The sequence below is a fragment of the Sceloporus occidentalis genome, unplaced genomic scaffold, assembly GCF_023333645.1.
Source record: "Sceloporus occidentalis isolate IW3139 unplaced genomic scaffold, rSceOcc1.0.p SCAF_20, whole genome shotgun sequence".
Classification (NCBI taxonomy): Eukaryota; Metazoa; Chordata; class Lepidosauria; order Squamata; family Phrynosomatidae; genus Sceloporus; species Sceloporus occidentalis.
Window position 1 is genome coordinate 13824446 of NW_028317000.1, and position 15266 is coordinate 13839711.

Consider the following 15266-nt stretch of genomic DNA (forward strand, 5'->3'; position numbering starts at 1 on the left):
ACCTACATTTCCAGACCTATACATGAGTATATACAGCAATTCCTTCATTTCACCTTGATCTGGCGACAACCTTTGGAGCTAAGACTCCTTGCTTCATGCCCAGACAGGTAAAGGTGGCCTGTGTACGCTTGCGTTTGAATGAGCAAATGTGCTTGGTACATAATACATTAATGGCATCACCAGACATTGGCACCTTAGATCTTGGTCTGGAAATGTTAGGGCCTGGGATGGTCCTGAACTAGTAACCCTATATATTGTACTGAACTCATTAGAAGGAAAAAGAAATGTGGTATATAGGTAATTAGTAAGTATTTAAACATATTTAATGCCATGGACCTAGGCTGCTGCCTTAAGGAGCGTTCCAGGTTTTCTCTGCAAAATCTGTAGCGAAAGGTAAGTTATTAAGAACCAGTTTAAGAGGGAGATAGGGCAGATTCGGTGCAGACAGTCTGCACTTGAATTGGGGATTTTGCCCTGCATTGTGAATGCAGACCAAGGTGAGACTGTTTTATTTGGCCCATGTAGTCGGACCTTTAGAAATCAGAGACTTTTGAAAGTCTCCTGTTGAGCTTCAGTAATGTAAAACGTACTTAAATTTACCAGTATGGGCCCATACCTACCTACTACAACAAGGTAGGTTATAGTATGTAGAGGGATCTTCCAGCACCTCAAAAGGTACTATGGAAGGACAAATGTACTTAGTTATAACCAAGCAGACCCCTCACACACACATTGTGTTTTCTTAGTGATTTCTTCCTTGCTTTCAAAGGTACCCATAATGTGAAATTGTAGAATGCGGGTCCCAGCATCTCCACTCACTGGCCATGCCAGCAGATGAGTATTTTGGCGCTGTATTCCAAGGAAGCATCCTTCCCAAGCTCCAAAGCTGCAATGGACATCAACTTCAGATTGCTTTTTCCCACCCACGCAACAAATGATACGGTCCGGATGCATCTTCTCTCCAAACGCAGCTTTATTTTTAGGTGCTTCGTGGCTACAGATCCCAGATAGAATGACTGTCTATCTCGTTGTCTTCTGTCTGCCAACCTTTTGCTCTCCAAGATCTTCTGAAGATGTTGGAAAATGTTCTGGGAGGTCTTCTAAAGACTCTGTCCTCTTACGCCTGAAATACACACAACCACAACCAGAATGAAACTTGCAACCAGGATCCGGCAATTTGTGTCCCTCCAGATGTTGCTGGATTGCAATTCCCACCATGTCTCACTATAGAGCTGATGGGAACAGTGGTCCAACAACCTCTGGATGGTCAATCGCTGCCTATCCTCGCTCTTGCTGAATTAGACCTTCTGTGTGACTTTTGAGTAGGACCAAAACTACTATGCTTTTTTAAAAACTACAGTAGATGCTCCAGCAATCTGTCCATGGAGTATGTCTCCTCCTTTAGAAAAGGGCCATAGCTCAATAGTTACAACATCCGCACCCATTTTTCTCTGACAGAGGAAGCCAAATATTTCACCAAACTACAAATCCCAGAAATTCGGTTGCATGGCCATGGCCATTAAAGCGGGGTCAAACAGCATTATCCCTGCAGTGCAGATTGGGTCCAAGATGGGCCCTTGTTTAAAAACCTTATGATCCAATCTATCCGTTGTTTGATGGTCACATTCAGAGATACGTATACATTGCAATTGCAGAATCTGGGTTTTGGCTTTATTTCATGAGTCTAGGGTTCAGAGGCCTTCAGAATATAGACAAATCTGGTCCAAAACCAAACAAAGGAAACCCAGTGCCTTTGTTTTGCACCCTTACATGGCTTTGGATGTGGACCTGGTAGTCAATGGCCGTGTGGCATGCTTCCACAGCATCTCTTCGTCGATGCCCAAAGCACTCAGGACTTGTGAGAATCGCCGCTCCACAGCCTGGCGAGCATTAGTCTGCAGAGGAAAGAGAGAATTGAGTGTATCATTACACCAAATGCGGCACGGCTAAATTATTGTCGTTGTTGTTTGTTTATACCCCGCCTTCCTCCCAGTACAGGGACTCAAGGCGGCTTATGAACCTAAACCAGTCCAAGTCAATTCACTATAAATATGCACAATGCAAATTTAAAAACGAAAGACCTGCTACAAGCAATGGTTTTCCAAACATTGGTCCTCCAGACGTTCTGAACTTCAGCTCCCCGGATTACTGAGCACTGACTATGCTGGCAAGGGCTTTTGGGAGCTGGAGTCCAAACCGCTTGGAGAAAGTTTGGGAACCACTGCAGGGCAAGTTATAGTATGTAGAGAGATCTTGTAGCACCTATGAATTGAAACCAGTGGATACTCGCGTTCCTTCGTTCTGTCCATCTTGACCACTGGACTTCCATTTTAATGTTTCCATATTACAGAAAGAGCATATCTGCGGTTCATTGGGTTGGTACAGTTGGTCCAGGATGAGCGCTTGGAAATTTCAGTTCCGTCCTGCCATAGGTTATGAGGTTATGCTGGACCCTGTCAGCCAAAGGGCTGGGATGCTTCACCGCTGTGTACCATCTGCTGCATCATTTACCACGAATAAATCTTATCTTATAGCAACAATATATATGAGTGTTTGGCACTTTACCTGCATGACTCTTTCAAAGAGGTAAGGTCTGCTGTCCACTCGTTCCTGGATTTCTTGCAGTTGCAAGGTGTACTCTTCCATGCGCTGCTTCTCCTGTCTCCTGCAGAGCAACAAGTCGTGTTAAGTCCTTGCCCTCTACATCATCATCATCATCAACATGCCAAATAATAGCATAAAATTATTATTAATATTAATACTAGTCCTGCAATCACAGGGCTTAGAAACACTACATTTTGGGGACTACGATCTCTCAGAGCCTCCCAGGTAGGTAATACTGGGGACATCCGAAAAGACGTCATGTCGAAGATTGAGCAAACTTGTTCTCTAGATATTAGGACATGAAGCCATTATTAAAAGTGAAAGAGTAGAGATTCCAGGTGATGGGAAGAGCTGCTTCATCGGGGAATGGACTGGCTTGGAAGTTGGTGAGCTGCCTTTCATTTAAGGTCTTAAAATAGAAGTTGGATGGCCATTGGCTTTCATTAAAAGAGACCTTAATAGGCATGCATGAGAAATGGATTCCTATATGGTTGGACTAAATGACCCTTGGGTCCCTTCCAAATTCTATGATTCTCTATTTTCCACAAGCTCTGTCTGCAAAGACTAATCGGCTCTATTGGAGAAGATGAAGTCCTCCATCTCCAGCCCATTTTATAGGATGGCAAGGTGGGACTTCCCTAAAAAGGAATGCCAGAATAATACTTTCTGCAGTCGCCAGTCCCATTAGAAAACAGATTTCTGGGCCACAACCTTAAAGGCGACTTCAGTGGTTTTCATGGAAGATTACCGGAGCTCTTCCCGCCGTCTCTGGATGGACATAGGGGAGCGGCCCTGAGTCCGGTAGGTCGCCAAGCACTTGGCCACCTCGCGCTGTACTTGCTGCTGCTTGGCTCTGCGCAGCTCGGCCCTCCGCTTTTCTTGGCGCTCCCGGCGTTCCCATTCTAATATCAGTAGCCTGACCATAGAGATTGAGAGACAGACAGACAGAGAGATCAGCTCAAGAGACTCAGGCATGACAAATATAGGGCCTAGAAGAGCAACCTTTTTGAACCACAACTCTCGGGTTGCATCTTTGCTGCAGAATTAATGCTGTTTGGCACCGCTTTAACTGCCAGGACTCAATGCTATGGAATTTTACTCCACTTGATCTTAGCCAAAAGGCCGAGAAGCCTTTTCAAACTTAACATTTCAACAGTAACCTGAAAGGGGATTGAATTATGCAGAGTAACTAATGATAGGGTGAATCTGTCCGTTTTTCAGAGCTTGGGAAAGTTGCTTTACAAAAAACACAGCACAGGTTCTCAAATCGTATACCCACCGGACGCGGGTAACACGCAGCATGCCCCGTATGTGACGGACAAAGATATGTACCTGTTGGCCTCTTGACGTTTGTCGGACGCCTTGGTGTGCATCACCGGAGGACTGAAATCGGGGCAGGAATGAGCTCGCCACTGAACGCCCCAGAGCTGTTGGACTTCATAAAAGGGGTCCTCTTCAACCTGCTTGTCCTCATTCCCAGAAAGTGTCTGGGAACTGTTGGTCGAGTGAAGGTGGAAGGGCTTGCAGATGGTCAGCTTTGCTGGGCGCAAGAGAGAGGGGAAAATAGGCATTAATGGGGCACACCAGCATCACCAGACCATCCATCCATCCATCCATCCATCCATCCATCCATCCATCCATCCTTTGATTTATATCCCATCTTTCTCTCAGACTGGCACTCAAGGAGGCACTCAAAAGGCAGCAAATAACAAACACACCCACGGATGTTCTCCTTACAACTCTGGAGACCAGGGTTCAATTCCCTGCTTGGTCATGAAACCCATTGGATGACCTTTGGAAAGTCAGATGCTCTCAGCTTCAGGGGAAGGCAATGGCAAACCTCCTCCAAGCAAATCTTGCCAAGAAAACTCCAGGATAGGTTTGTTTTATGGGTTGCCATAAGTTGGAAATGACTCGAAGCCACGCAACAACGACAATTCACCTTTCTCTTTTTTCCGGGCCAGTTGGTCCTGGAAGCGCTTCTGGAGGCTCTTGAAGTTGGGGATCTTGCGGTTGATGGTGGGCTTGAAGGTCATCTCCTCTTTGGTCGCTGGGTCCTGGCCCTTTCCTTTCTTGTTCTCCTTCTGGGGACCGGGTTCCTCTGGTTCTGTAGCCAAGCAGAGGAGTTCGGCTCGTAGTTTCTCCTCCAGCTGCTTAACTGAGAGACGTTTCTCCTTCCTGGGGGGACGCTCCTCAAGGCTTAGGAGCTGCTGGGTGAGTTGGAGCCAACGCCGGCGTTCTTGGCGCAACTGGCGCTTCCGAGCATCAGCCCGGGCCTCCATCTTCCAGTAGAGAGGCACGAGAGGGCTCCCGGGAGGAAGACCCCCACATTGGCAACATTTCTGGTGGCTCGACCTCGACCGGGAATTGTCAGCGCCACTCAACGGCTTGCAGATCTCCAAGCAGCTGTTGTCCTTGCCACCGGTGGGGGCCAAGCTTGGTTCTGGTGTGGCAGGAGGTTGATGGATAGAGAGGTCAGACACCCGGGGGGGACTCTTCTTCTTGGTCTTCGCTAGGGAACGGTCCTGGTACATGGCCTGGCCTTTGACGGAGACGCTCTCCCACATCCAGTTAAAGGGGAAGGAGCCCTGTCGGGGCTGTCTGGTGGGCTCCAGCAGTGGCGCAAGGTCCGTGGAGGCATAACTTGGCTCTGGAGTGGTGCACACCAACTGCCTGGGGAAAAGCGGTGCTCGGGTTACAGACATGGATGTGCCCTGCATGGTCACATTTTGAAACATAGGGCCTGAACAGATAGGCCAAAATAAAGCTGCTTCAGGTCACATTGGATGTATGCTGTTTAAATGATGCATGCAGCTTAAGAAGTTGGAAGCCATACCAAAGCCATGCTCTAGTCTTAAGCACTGGAGCGCAGCTTTGGTGCAGCTTCTGGCCTCTTAAGATGCGTGTGTCATTTAAACAGCATACCTCCAAAGTGACCCAAAGCAGCAGACACATCGGGGGCATTGAGCATTAACACAAAAAGAAAGTAAACAAAAGCAGCCGCTTTTTACTTTCGGGAGAATGCCGAAAGTAAAAAGCAGGCAGGTTAATGCCAGATTAATGCTCAATGGCCCCGACATCGTGTGAAAATGATCACGCTTTTGCGGGACTTTCCCATTTTAAATCCCGTTTCTGTGTGATAAACTTTTAACCGAAATAAAGAAGTAGGTAGCATGAGCTTATGTAGACTTAAGTCTCTGAAAGCTCACGCTGCCAACTTCTTTCTTTCAGTGAGTCTCAAAGGTGCTAGAAGATCTCTCTACATACTGCTTCTACAGACTAACATGGCTATATCTCTGAATTCTTTGAAATGAGACACATCAGAGTTTGAAGCTGAGCTCCTCTGCATACAAAGTTAGTGCTCTACCACTGGGCTATGGTGCCATATGTAAGATCTGCCTTGCTAAACCTGAGCAGATAGACAGACCGATAGATAGTGCCAGGGCAAGATCTTATGGGCACTTGATTCTCCGCAGCACCAAGAGGACACCTTCCCTCTCATTCCTGCATCTCTGCTAGCCAGCAACTTGCCTGTTGGAGTCTGGCTCTGTCTCGTTGTCTGAAGCATCGCTGACATTTGGGACCGTGGTTTTAGGTTTGCAGTAGCCCTTCTTTGTTGAGCTGGGGGCCATCTTCTTTGTCCGCTTCATGCAGATCAGCATGCCATCTCCAGCATCCAGATAGTCCTCCTAAACCATTCGTAGAGACAGCTGCGGTTAGCAATGGTGCAGAGGTACGTTTGCAAAGTGAGGCTCATCAGAACAGTCCATGTAGCCATTAATTATTATTATTATTATTATTATTATTATTATTATTGTATTTAATTATATCCTGCCTTTCTCCCAGTATAGGGACTCAAGGCAGTGTCCTTCAAGCCACGTCTCCAAGGAAAATCCAGATCCACATTGACAGCAGATATAGCCCCTGAAAAACTCAGGGTGATGCAATGGTCAAGACTGTAACCACATTCAGGCATCATCATCATCATCATCATCATCATCATCGTTTTACTTATACCTTTCTCCCAATATAGGGACTCAAGGCGGCATCATTGGAACCATATCTCCAAGGAAAACCCATATCCACAGATATATCCCCTGAAAAAGCCAGGGTGATGCAATGGTTAAGACTCAATGGTTCCCAAACTTTGGTCCTCCAGGTGTTTTGGACTTCAGCTCCCAGAACCCTTGGCTTTGGGCCACAGTGACGGGGACTTCTGGGAGTTGAAGTCAAAAACACCCGGAGGACCAAACTTTCGAACCATTCAAGCATCAGACTAGAACTGGAGAGATCCAGGTTGAAACCTCCAGTTGGCCATGAAGTTTATTGGATGCCCTTGTCTAATAAATTTGGTCCTCCTTATCCACGGATGTTTGAGCCACGGATTCAAGCATCCATGGCTTGAAAATGATTTTAAAACGTATAAATTCCAAATAGCAAACCTTCATTTTCCATTTCATATAAGGGACACCATTTTCCTACCCAATTGTGTTTAATGGGACTTGAGCATCCATGGATTTTGTTATCTATGGGGGTATATATACATACAGCAATGCAATTGTGCAGCGGGGACCAGCGTGGTGTAATGATTTTGGACGTTGGACTAGAACACTGGGAGACCAGGGTTCGAATCCCAGCTCGTCCTATGGAAACCCATTGGGTGCTCTTGTCCATTCAAACACTCTCAGCCTCAGAGGTCAAGCTGTGCCCAACGGAGAAGCATGGCCTCTGTCGGTGCAATCATGCAAGCTCTATCATCCACGCCAGCCTACCTGGTGCGAAGGGTTGCTCTCTGACAACAGGCCCAAGAGCCGGACTCGACCTTTGGGCTCATAGATGGTGCCGGGCGCCCGGGTGGCAGGGTCCACGAAGGCTTTGACGCACGCATTGGTCAGTACGGACTGGCGGTGAGGGCTCAACATGGTGCCCGCGACGACATGGAACAGTCCTGGCTGATGCTCTCTCAGTTGCCAGAGCAACGGGCTTCCTTCCATGACAGGTCTTCAATGGGGGCTTCTGGAATAAAAGATGGCGCACTCCATCCGGGTAATTGCCGCGGCAACTTGCGCAAAGACCAGCCTAAGTTCCGGACCAGAATCCGGGTTTTGCAATACATGGGGATATGTGACCAGATGCCCTAACCACAGAGGAGGAGCATAATTTGTACTGGAAGCAATGACTCCCATCAAGTCTCTTATACTATTTGATGTGAACACAAATAGTTTTGCCTGCTGGGATTTTGTAAGTTTTTTGGCACGGTTTTTCCTTTGCCTCGTCCTTCACATCCTTTGCTATGTGCCCCTAAGTTTTACCCTTGACTTATCCATGGGTCACATCAAAATCCATACATTTTGGTCCCAAAACCTGCCCTTGGCTTATACATGACATTATAGTCAAGTATATACAGTAAGCGTTAGCCTGATTAATCACAGTAGTTCTTTCTTAAGACAAAACATGTGTAAGATTTCGTTGTGAATTATAGTGTGCAACAGAACATATGACTTGCTCTGGGCATAAAGTCTGAGCATCTCTGAAGTCCAAACCCAAAGCGTATTCAAAACATAGTACTGCATTCCCAACATATAAGAATACAGGTTTAGCCTCCTTTATCTGAAATGAGGTGTTTTGGGTTTTCAAAGACCTGTATTTGCGTATAGGTAGATCATGCGCTATGTACCTATATGCAAATGCAGGTACCCAGGTCTAAATCCAACATCCATTTACGTTTTGTATAAACCCTTATTCACATAGCCTGAAGCTTAATTTTATACAGCGTTTTGAATACTTTTGCGCATGAACATTTGTGTACACTGAACCGTCGGAAAACACAAGCGTCACGATCTCAGCCAGCCATGGAAGAGGTTTTAGGCAACTGACTTTGATCCCAAGTCAAAATGTGGATTTTGCTCAGTTATAAGATGCTGTTTTACAGCTGAGAATGAGAACTGAGCCGAACACAATTCCATCTTTATGCACTTCCAAATACAGAAGCAGTATACCTCTGTTGAGAAAGGCTGGACATCATCTTCAAGTGCGCAATGTGAACTTCCCAGAGGTTAGTTGTTTCTGGAACGTAAACCTTGGCTCAAGATACACCTTGGTTTTCTTCTATTCTGACACACAACCTTCTACTTATTCCTTCAAAGGACACAACAGCATTGCTTTATGGCTTTAAACAGTACTTTAATGTGCAACGGGTGTTTCGACATTCAAGGCGTTAAATGAGAAGCCAAAACTGAAAAGAATAGCCGCTCGCCCCTAAACCACCCAAAGAACTCACAACTATGAAGAGATTTAAACCAATTCCTCCAACATTAGTATTATTCAGAGATTAAAGAAAGGTAGTCATCTCAAGATGTCAAGAGCATAGCATTTGCTCACCTAAATGAATTTGTTCATGACGGCAGATGGCTTACTATTCGTTGGGCCTGGAAATTAAGATCCGTCACATAATGTGGGCTGAGAACATTCAATCCTAAGGTCTCCATTTTCTGCCCTGTGCTTTGTAACTGAAATACATAGAAGTCTCATGGAAAGGATGCTCTGACATGTCAAGGTACTGGGAGTAGTACCTCTGTGGCAGAGCTCAAATTTTGGATGCCTCAAGTCTCCATTTCAGTTCCTAGCAACATTACAGCATGTGGAAGGGTTAGGATAAGTTACTCCTTCTCAGGAGTAATGGACCAGTGACCTGACTCTGTGTAAAGCAGCTTCATAAATACTATATTATGGGAAGCAGAGGAAAGTCAGCAAGGCACCGTATCAGGGTCTGGCCTCTCTAACCCCTTTCCCCCATCCATCTGTCCCATTTTGTGGGCTTTCAGTGGCACAACCCTTCCTTCATCCCTTCCAAAATGTGGGGCAAGCGGAGAGAAAACCATCAGTGTTTTTTAAAGGATTCAACAAGTAATAATAATACAAGAAGGAATGTTGCAAGCATTCCCTGGTGTTATGGAATGGGTAAGTATTACCAAATTCCTCCCGAATCGCACAAGGCACCGTTCCAATATCTCTTAAACTATACATACAAAAGGCCAACCTCACAAAGGAGAAGGAAAAAGGAAGGGAAGACATAGCTGCCACATCCGCTAGGTTTGGCATGGGATTTGGGCAGTGATTCCCGGTTCTTGTTCTTGGTTTTCCAGGTTGCTTCCATCCTAAGGATGTTACAAAGACTAAGTGAGCAGGTGGAAAAGCACTACGCAAATCCGAAAGAGAGCAAACAAACTTGATCCCGGCATCAACCATCAGAGTGAATGAATACCATTCTGCTTCCGTCCTTTTGGACCACTGAGCCAAACCACTTCAGGCCCTCAAAGACCATTCCTGCTTTGGGGAAAGCATCCGTGTTAGATAGAAGTAGATGTAACCACAGCACCATCTCCACGAAAGCGCATAACTTGGATGATGGAAGAGCCAAATACCAAGAGTTCATCTTTCAAGTCGTCAGTTTTCAAGTAGAGGTTGCTGTCCTTCTCCCATAGAAAGGAATTCTCCCCCTCTCGAACAACGCGGACCGAGATCCTACAAGACGAGAGAAAGAGATACGTGATTTCCAGAGCAGACTTGCAAACTGTTTGCATACATTACTCCACAAACTTCCTTTCCAAATGTATTTTGTCCCATGCCTGAAGGTGACTATGAAGAACTGAGCTAGGGTCACCTAGGCGGCATTCGCACTGCAGAAATAATCCAGGCTGGCACCACTTTAACTGCCATGGCTCAATGCTATGGATGTCTAGGAATTGTAGTTCGTTGTGGCATCGGAGCTTACTGACAAAGATGGCTAAATGTCCCACAAAACTACAGATTCCAAAATTTCACAGCATTGAGCCATGGCTGTTAAAGTGGTGTCAAAGTGGACGACTTCTGCAGTGCGGATGCAGCCAAAGTGAGATCACAGCTGGATTTGCTCAGTGACAGATCCCAGTTTACCTTCAGAGGTCGCGGGCTTTGTGGAGGGGCTCTGGTTTGGGAGGTTTGGTTTGGAAAGTGATCCCATCCCCTGGCAGCGGAGACGCGACGAAAGGCGCAAACCACACGAGGTGCCACTGGTCCCCCAGGACTTCTCGAAGGTTGCCCCGCCAGCCCAGGTCATACTGGCGATTGCCTTCGAACCATTCCTTGGTGGTCTGCCCACGAAACGCCAGCAGGCTGTGAAAGAGCAAGAAGCCAAAGCAGAAGAGGCAGCCCACGATGCAGACGTCGGTCACAAAGGCGTAGATGAAGGCTGCAATGTTCACTTGCCCTGCAAGAGATCCGGGTCCAAGCATTACCACAAGAAACAGATAGAAAGAATAAATGCCTATGGAAGAATTGCTGCCATCATTGCCTTTATTTGTATCTCAGCTTTCACCCACAAATTGAGGCTTGATACAAACATTGCGGGAATCTGCGTTGTTAGTAGAATTAATAAAATGCATAAAGCAATGACTACGAGGCTGTAATATTTTGGACGTATCATGAGAAGACATGTTGTTGTTGCTTTTATGGTGCCTTCGAGTTGTTTCTGACTTATAGCAACCCTAAGGTGAACCTACAATGGGTTTTCCTGGGGCTGTGAGGATGTGATTTACTAAAGGTTACCCAGTGGGTTTCCACGGTCGAGCAGAGAAAGCAGCCCTGATCTCCAGAGTCATAGTCCAATGCTCAAACCACTATATTGAGCTGGATCTTATGATCCATTATTAGAAAAGACTATAAGGCTTGCAAGATAGGCTTTAGGACGATGCCTGTGCAGCCTCCCTATCAATAAGTGTCTGGTTTTCGTTCTCACCCATGAGTAGCATAAGCCATGGCAGAACGAGGAGCAGTATGGTCCTCGTAGGAGTGTCCTCCTGGAGCAGCGACCGGACGACGTCGGCGTTGAGGAGGGAGCCGTAGAGCAGCAGGAGAGAGCCATGGAAGAGCAGGCAGAGGAAGTAGCGGTAGTTCTGGTAGCCCAGACACTGGCCCAGCAAGGTGCAATGGTGGTCGCGCCGCAGGACACAGACGTTGCAGGAGAAGCAGTGGCCGCAGCGGGGAGGGACATGCGACTGGCAGGAGTAGCAGTAGCTGGGAGAGAGGGGAGAAAGCTCTAAGCCTAGGAATTTTAGTCTTAGGTCGACTGGTCCATGGGTCTAATGTAAATACACTCATCCCTCCATATCTGCGGCTTTGATATTTGCTGATTTGATTATTCACGGATTTCATTAATATGGTCTCTCAAGGAATATCTAGGTCCTCCAGGGAAACTCTACGGTTGTTTTAACTAAAAGTGGCCCTGAAGGACCTAGAGATTATTCCTAGAGAGGACACTCTACTAGGCCTTTGTAGCTCCTCCAGGGAAACTCTATGGTCAGTGTCTATAATGCTGTATTATAAATTATAATATAATATATATTACAATCTGTTAGTACAATCTATAATGTAGGACAAATTCGAGACCAAACTATAGGACAACTGCAGGACAAAACTCAGCTCAAAATGTAGGACATTTAAGGTCCTCCATTTTTCTTAAATGTCCTACATTTTGGGCTGAGTTTTGTCCTACAGTTTGGTCTAGAATTTGTTCCACATTTTGTCCCTGGTAATAGGGGGCAATTATGGCAACCAGTAATCTATCATATAATATATATTATAATCTACAACACTGCATTATAACCTACGAGATATATATATATATATATATATATATATATATATATATATATATATTTATTACAATCTATAATGTTATATATTATAATCTATAATATAGTATATATGTTATATTAGCTATAATATAATATATTATATATATAATATATAACCTGATAATGTATAATGGTATATTGCAATATAATATTAAATAATAATAATAATAATAGCAACAATGACATGCCTCAGTATACTACAAATCCCAGAATTCCCCAGTCGAAGCAGTCTTAAGCCCCGCCCCCCAGCATCCCTTGTTTTCCCCGCCATTTCCCTTAGCCCCGCCTCCCCTCCCCGCAATTGGCTATGGGCTGGAGGCGTGGCCTCCGAAGCCCCGCCCCACCCAGCGCTTACTCCCATCCTTGGCCTGCGCCTGCGAGCATGACTCCGCGCGTGCTGGGCGAGGCGATGATAAAGCGGCGCGCGTTCTCGAGCGCGTTCGCGAGCAGGTACAATAGCGGCGCCAGCGGCCAGAAAGGGAAGTGCAGGGGTCGTCCGCCGCCTTTGCCTTCGCTTTCTTCCCGCAGCAGTAGGACGGCGAGTACCTCCAAGACGAGCGCGCCCCCCAGCGCCGCCCCCGCGAACACCGGCAGCGCTCGCCTCCCCCAGCCTTGGCCGGCCATGGCCGCGCATGCGCACAGGACGACGCTCTCCCTCCTTCCCTCACACTCTCTTCCTCCTTCGGTCCACACAGCGAGAGAATTCCTTCCGCCAATCAGCGGCGGGGACGGCCCCCCTGAATCCGCCTCCTGAGCCTGATTGGCAGATGTCTCAGCCAATAGGCGCATTCAAATATTTAAACAGGGCTGTCATGGCACCTGTTAGCCTTCTCTTCTTCAGTATAAACATCCCCAGCTTCTTAAGTCTCTCCTCAGAAGGTTTCTAGACCTTCCACCATTTTGGTTGCCATCTTCTGGGCATGGCCCAGCTTCAGGCCTGACCAAAGTGGAATAAAATGGCACTGTTGCTTATATTTCTATTAATGCAGCTTAGAATCACATTGGCCTTTTTAGCTGCTGCATCACACTGTTGGCTCAGGCTCAGCTTGTGGCCTACTAGGACTCCTAGGTCCCTTTCGCATGGAGCCTACGTCCCTCAAAACATGGAACAGACTCCCTGCCCTTCTCTGAATTTGGACATGAGTGATAATGCTAAGCACCCAAAGGGTAGTCAACAATGGCTCCTCTTTATGAGGGTCAGAAGTGACCAGTGGGGCCCCACTGTGTTCTGCCCTGGGCCCAGTTTGCTATTCAACATCTTTATCCATGACTTGGATGAAGGAATAGAAGGCACACTTATCAAATCTGCAGACGACACCAAATTAGGAGGAGTACCTAATGCCCCAAAGGAGAGGATCGACATTCAAAACAACCTGAATAGATTAGAAACCTGGGCCAAAGCTAACAAAATGAATCACAACAGGGAGGAATGTGAGGTAACTACATTTTGTGGCTGCGTTTTGTCCAGTCATCTTCAAGGGCAGCCCCAGGCAGAGAGCATTGCAGTAGTCTAACTGGGAATTCAGCAGCTTTATTAGGATGTATAAACTATACCCTGCATCGACATAACTATAAACCGAAGACTGGGAACGGGTATAAACTAAACTGAACTAGAGGAAACAAAGCAACAACCCACAGATCAAGGAAACACTGGATTATTATTATTATTATTATTATTATTATTATTATACTTTATTTATGTGTATATATTTCTAGTCCCAAGAAAGGAGACGCCAGGGATTGCAATAACCCCAGTGTCATTAATGGGAGGACGACAACCATCGCTTGGCTGGAGGGAGCAAAGGTGGGCATCCGTCTCTGCCTCTGCCTCCCTTCCCTGGATGATGGGCTTTGCTCCTCTCGGTCTGGAAGGGAAATATCTCAAGGAAGATCCTGAGTGACGCTTGCTTTTTCTAGGCTGAGTGCGGCTTCATACAGAGGGCTGTGTCTTGATGGTCAGCGTCTTTTCCACCTTGGAAGGAAGAGGTGGCCTTTGGGCAAGATTTCCTCCGTCGTGGAAGAACCTGTGTTCCCTACACGATGCTTGCTTTTCTAGGGCAGCCGAGGCTTGACCGGTGGTACGATGGGAAGGCTGGACTCACGGACCACAGCCACCGGCGATGGATCTGGGCAAGGTACCATTCCTGCCCACATCTGCCTTTAGGGGAACAGCCTGGCTTTGCAAATACTCTGTAAGGGTCTCTGGGTTGAAGCGGCCGCCTCACTCGCCATGCACAGGGCTCTGTGGTGGAACAAGAGCGATGCTGGTGTCTGATGCGGTGAGAACTGTAACGGTGGGCACAACGAAGGCCCTGCTTTTCATCTGCTCAGCTGAGACCCCCAAACCTACTTGCTGGATCTCTCTTTGTGGGGTCATGGTCCCTCTAGTAACCATTCCTGCCTTTGGGGAAACAGCCTGGCTTTGCAAATACTCTGTAAGGGTCTCAGTTGGTGTTGGTACGTCTTGAAGCAGCCGCCTTACTCGCCACGCAGAGACCTCTTTGCGCACCTCCCTCTCTTTTTGTTGCTGGATCTCTTTCAGGTCATGGTCCCTTCATTAATCTAGGAGGACGGAGGCATGACGCCGTGCCTCATGGCTGCGTCCTTCATCTTTTGCTCGGCATGGCGCATCACCTCCTCCATCATCCTCCGCCGTTGGACGCCATCCTTTGTCTTCTGGGTCTCCTCTGCCCACTGGGCGCCCATGTCCCAGGCGCAGCCATCTTCCTCTCTGGGCTCAAAAGTTGGCGTCCGTACCGGCGTCCCCGAATTAGCATCTTGCGCCGTCCTTCCTAAGCCTTTGGGCTCTCCGAAACAAGGAGGCCTTTCTTCATTTTGAGGCTTAACTTGCAAATATATATAGATATCCTTGCTCCCTTTGAGCCCCTTTTCTTCTTGGGGGGCTGAAGGTTGCTGGAGGAGAAACTGACAAGCCAGATCCAGGGTTTCTAACTGACTTTCCAACTGAATTCTAACTGAATTTCTCTT

At 46.9% G+C, this 15266-nt stretch overlaps 2 protein-coding genes across 2 annotated transcripts; both read right to left on the minus strand.

Moving 5' to 3' along the window:
- Positions 1-965: 965 nt before the first annotated feature.
- Positions 966-8587, minus strand: TSGA10IP (testis specific 10 interacting protein). Its single transcript, XM_089483179.1, has 8 exons — positions 7377-8587; positions 6132-6293; positions 4547-5273; positions 3937-4144; positions 3353-3520; positions 2566-2665; positions 1771-1895; positions 966-1123 (listed from the first exon to the last, which is right to left on the minus strand). Exons 1-8 carry the CDS (start codon positions 7596-7598, stop codon positions 1021-1023), a joined length of 1815 nt encoding a protein of 604 aa, XP_089339305.1. The 5' UTR covers positions 7599-8587; the 3' UTR covers positions 966-1020.
- A 4-nt stretch (positions 8588-8591) lies between these two features.
- ZDHHC24 (zDHHC palmitoyltransferase 24) lies at positions 8592-12957 on the minus strand. The gene is made up of 4 exons (XM_089483180.1): positions 12634-12957; positions 11381-11658; positions 10540-10852; positions 8592-10128 (listed from the first exon to the last, which is right to left on the minus strand). The coding sequence occupies exons 1-3, from the start codon at positions 12900-12902 to the stop codon at positions 10542-10544; spliced, it is 858 nt and encodes a 285-aa protein (XP_089339306.1). The 5' UTR covers positions 12903-12957; the 3' UTR covers positions 8592-10128; positions 10540-10541.
- Positions 12958-15266: the final 2309 nt, after the last annotated feature.

Bases quoted from the DNA above. Each gene is read 5' to 3' on its own strand.
- TSGA10IP (XM_089483179.1), bottom strand. From the start codon at position 7,598: ATGGAAGGAAGCCCGTTGCTCTGGCAACTGAGAGAGCATCAGCCAGGA. The intron at 3,521-3,936 runs GTACATATCTTT...CTCTATGGTCAG, and splicing joins AAACGTCAAGAGGCCAACAG to GCTACTGATATTAGAATGGG. The intron at 2,666-3,352 runs GTAATCTTCCAT...GTTGCTCTGCAG, and splicing joins AGACGGCGGGAAGAGCTCCG to GAGACAGGAGAAGCAGCGCA.
- ZDHHC24 (XM_089483180.1), bottom strand. From the start codon at position 12,902: ATGGCCGGCCAAGGCTGGGGGAGGCGAGCGCTGCCGGTGTTCGCGGGG. The intron at 11,659-12,633 runs GTAAGCGCTGGG...CCTCTCTCCCAG, and splicing joins GGCGCAGGCCAAGGATGGGA to CTACTGCTACTCCTGCCAGT. The intron at 10,853-11,380 runs GTGAGAACGAAA...GATCTCTTGCAG, and splicing joins ATGGCTTATGCTACTCATGG to GGCAAGTGAACATTGCAGCC.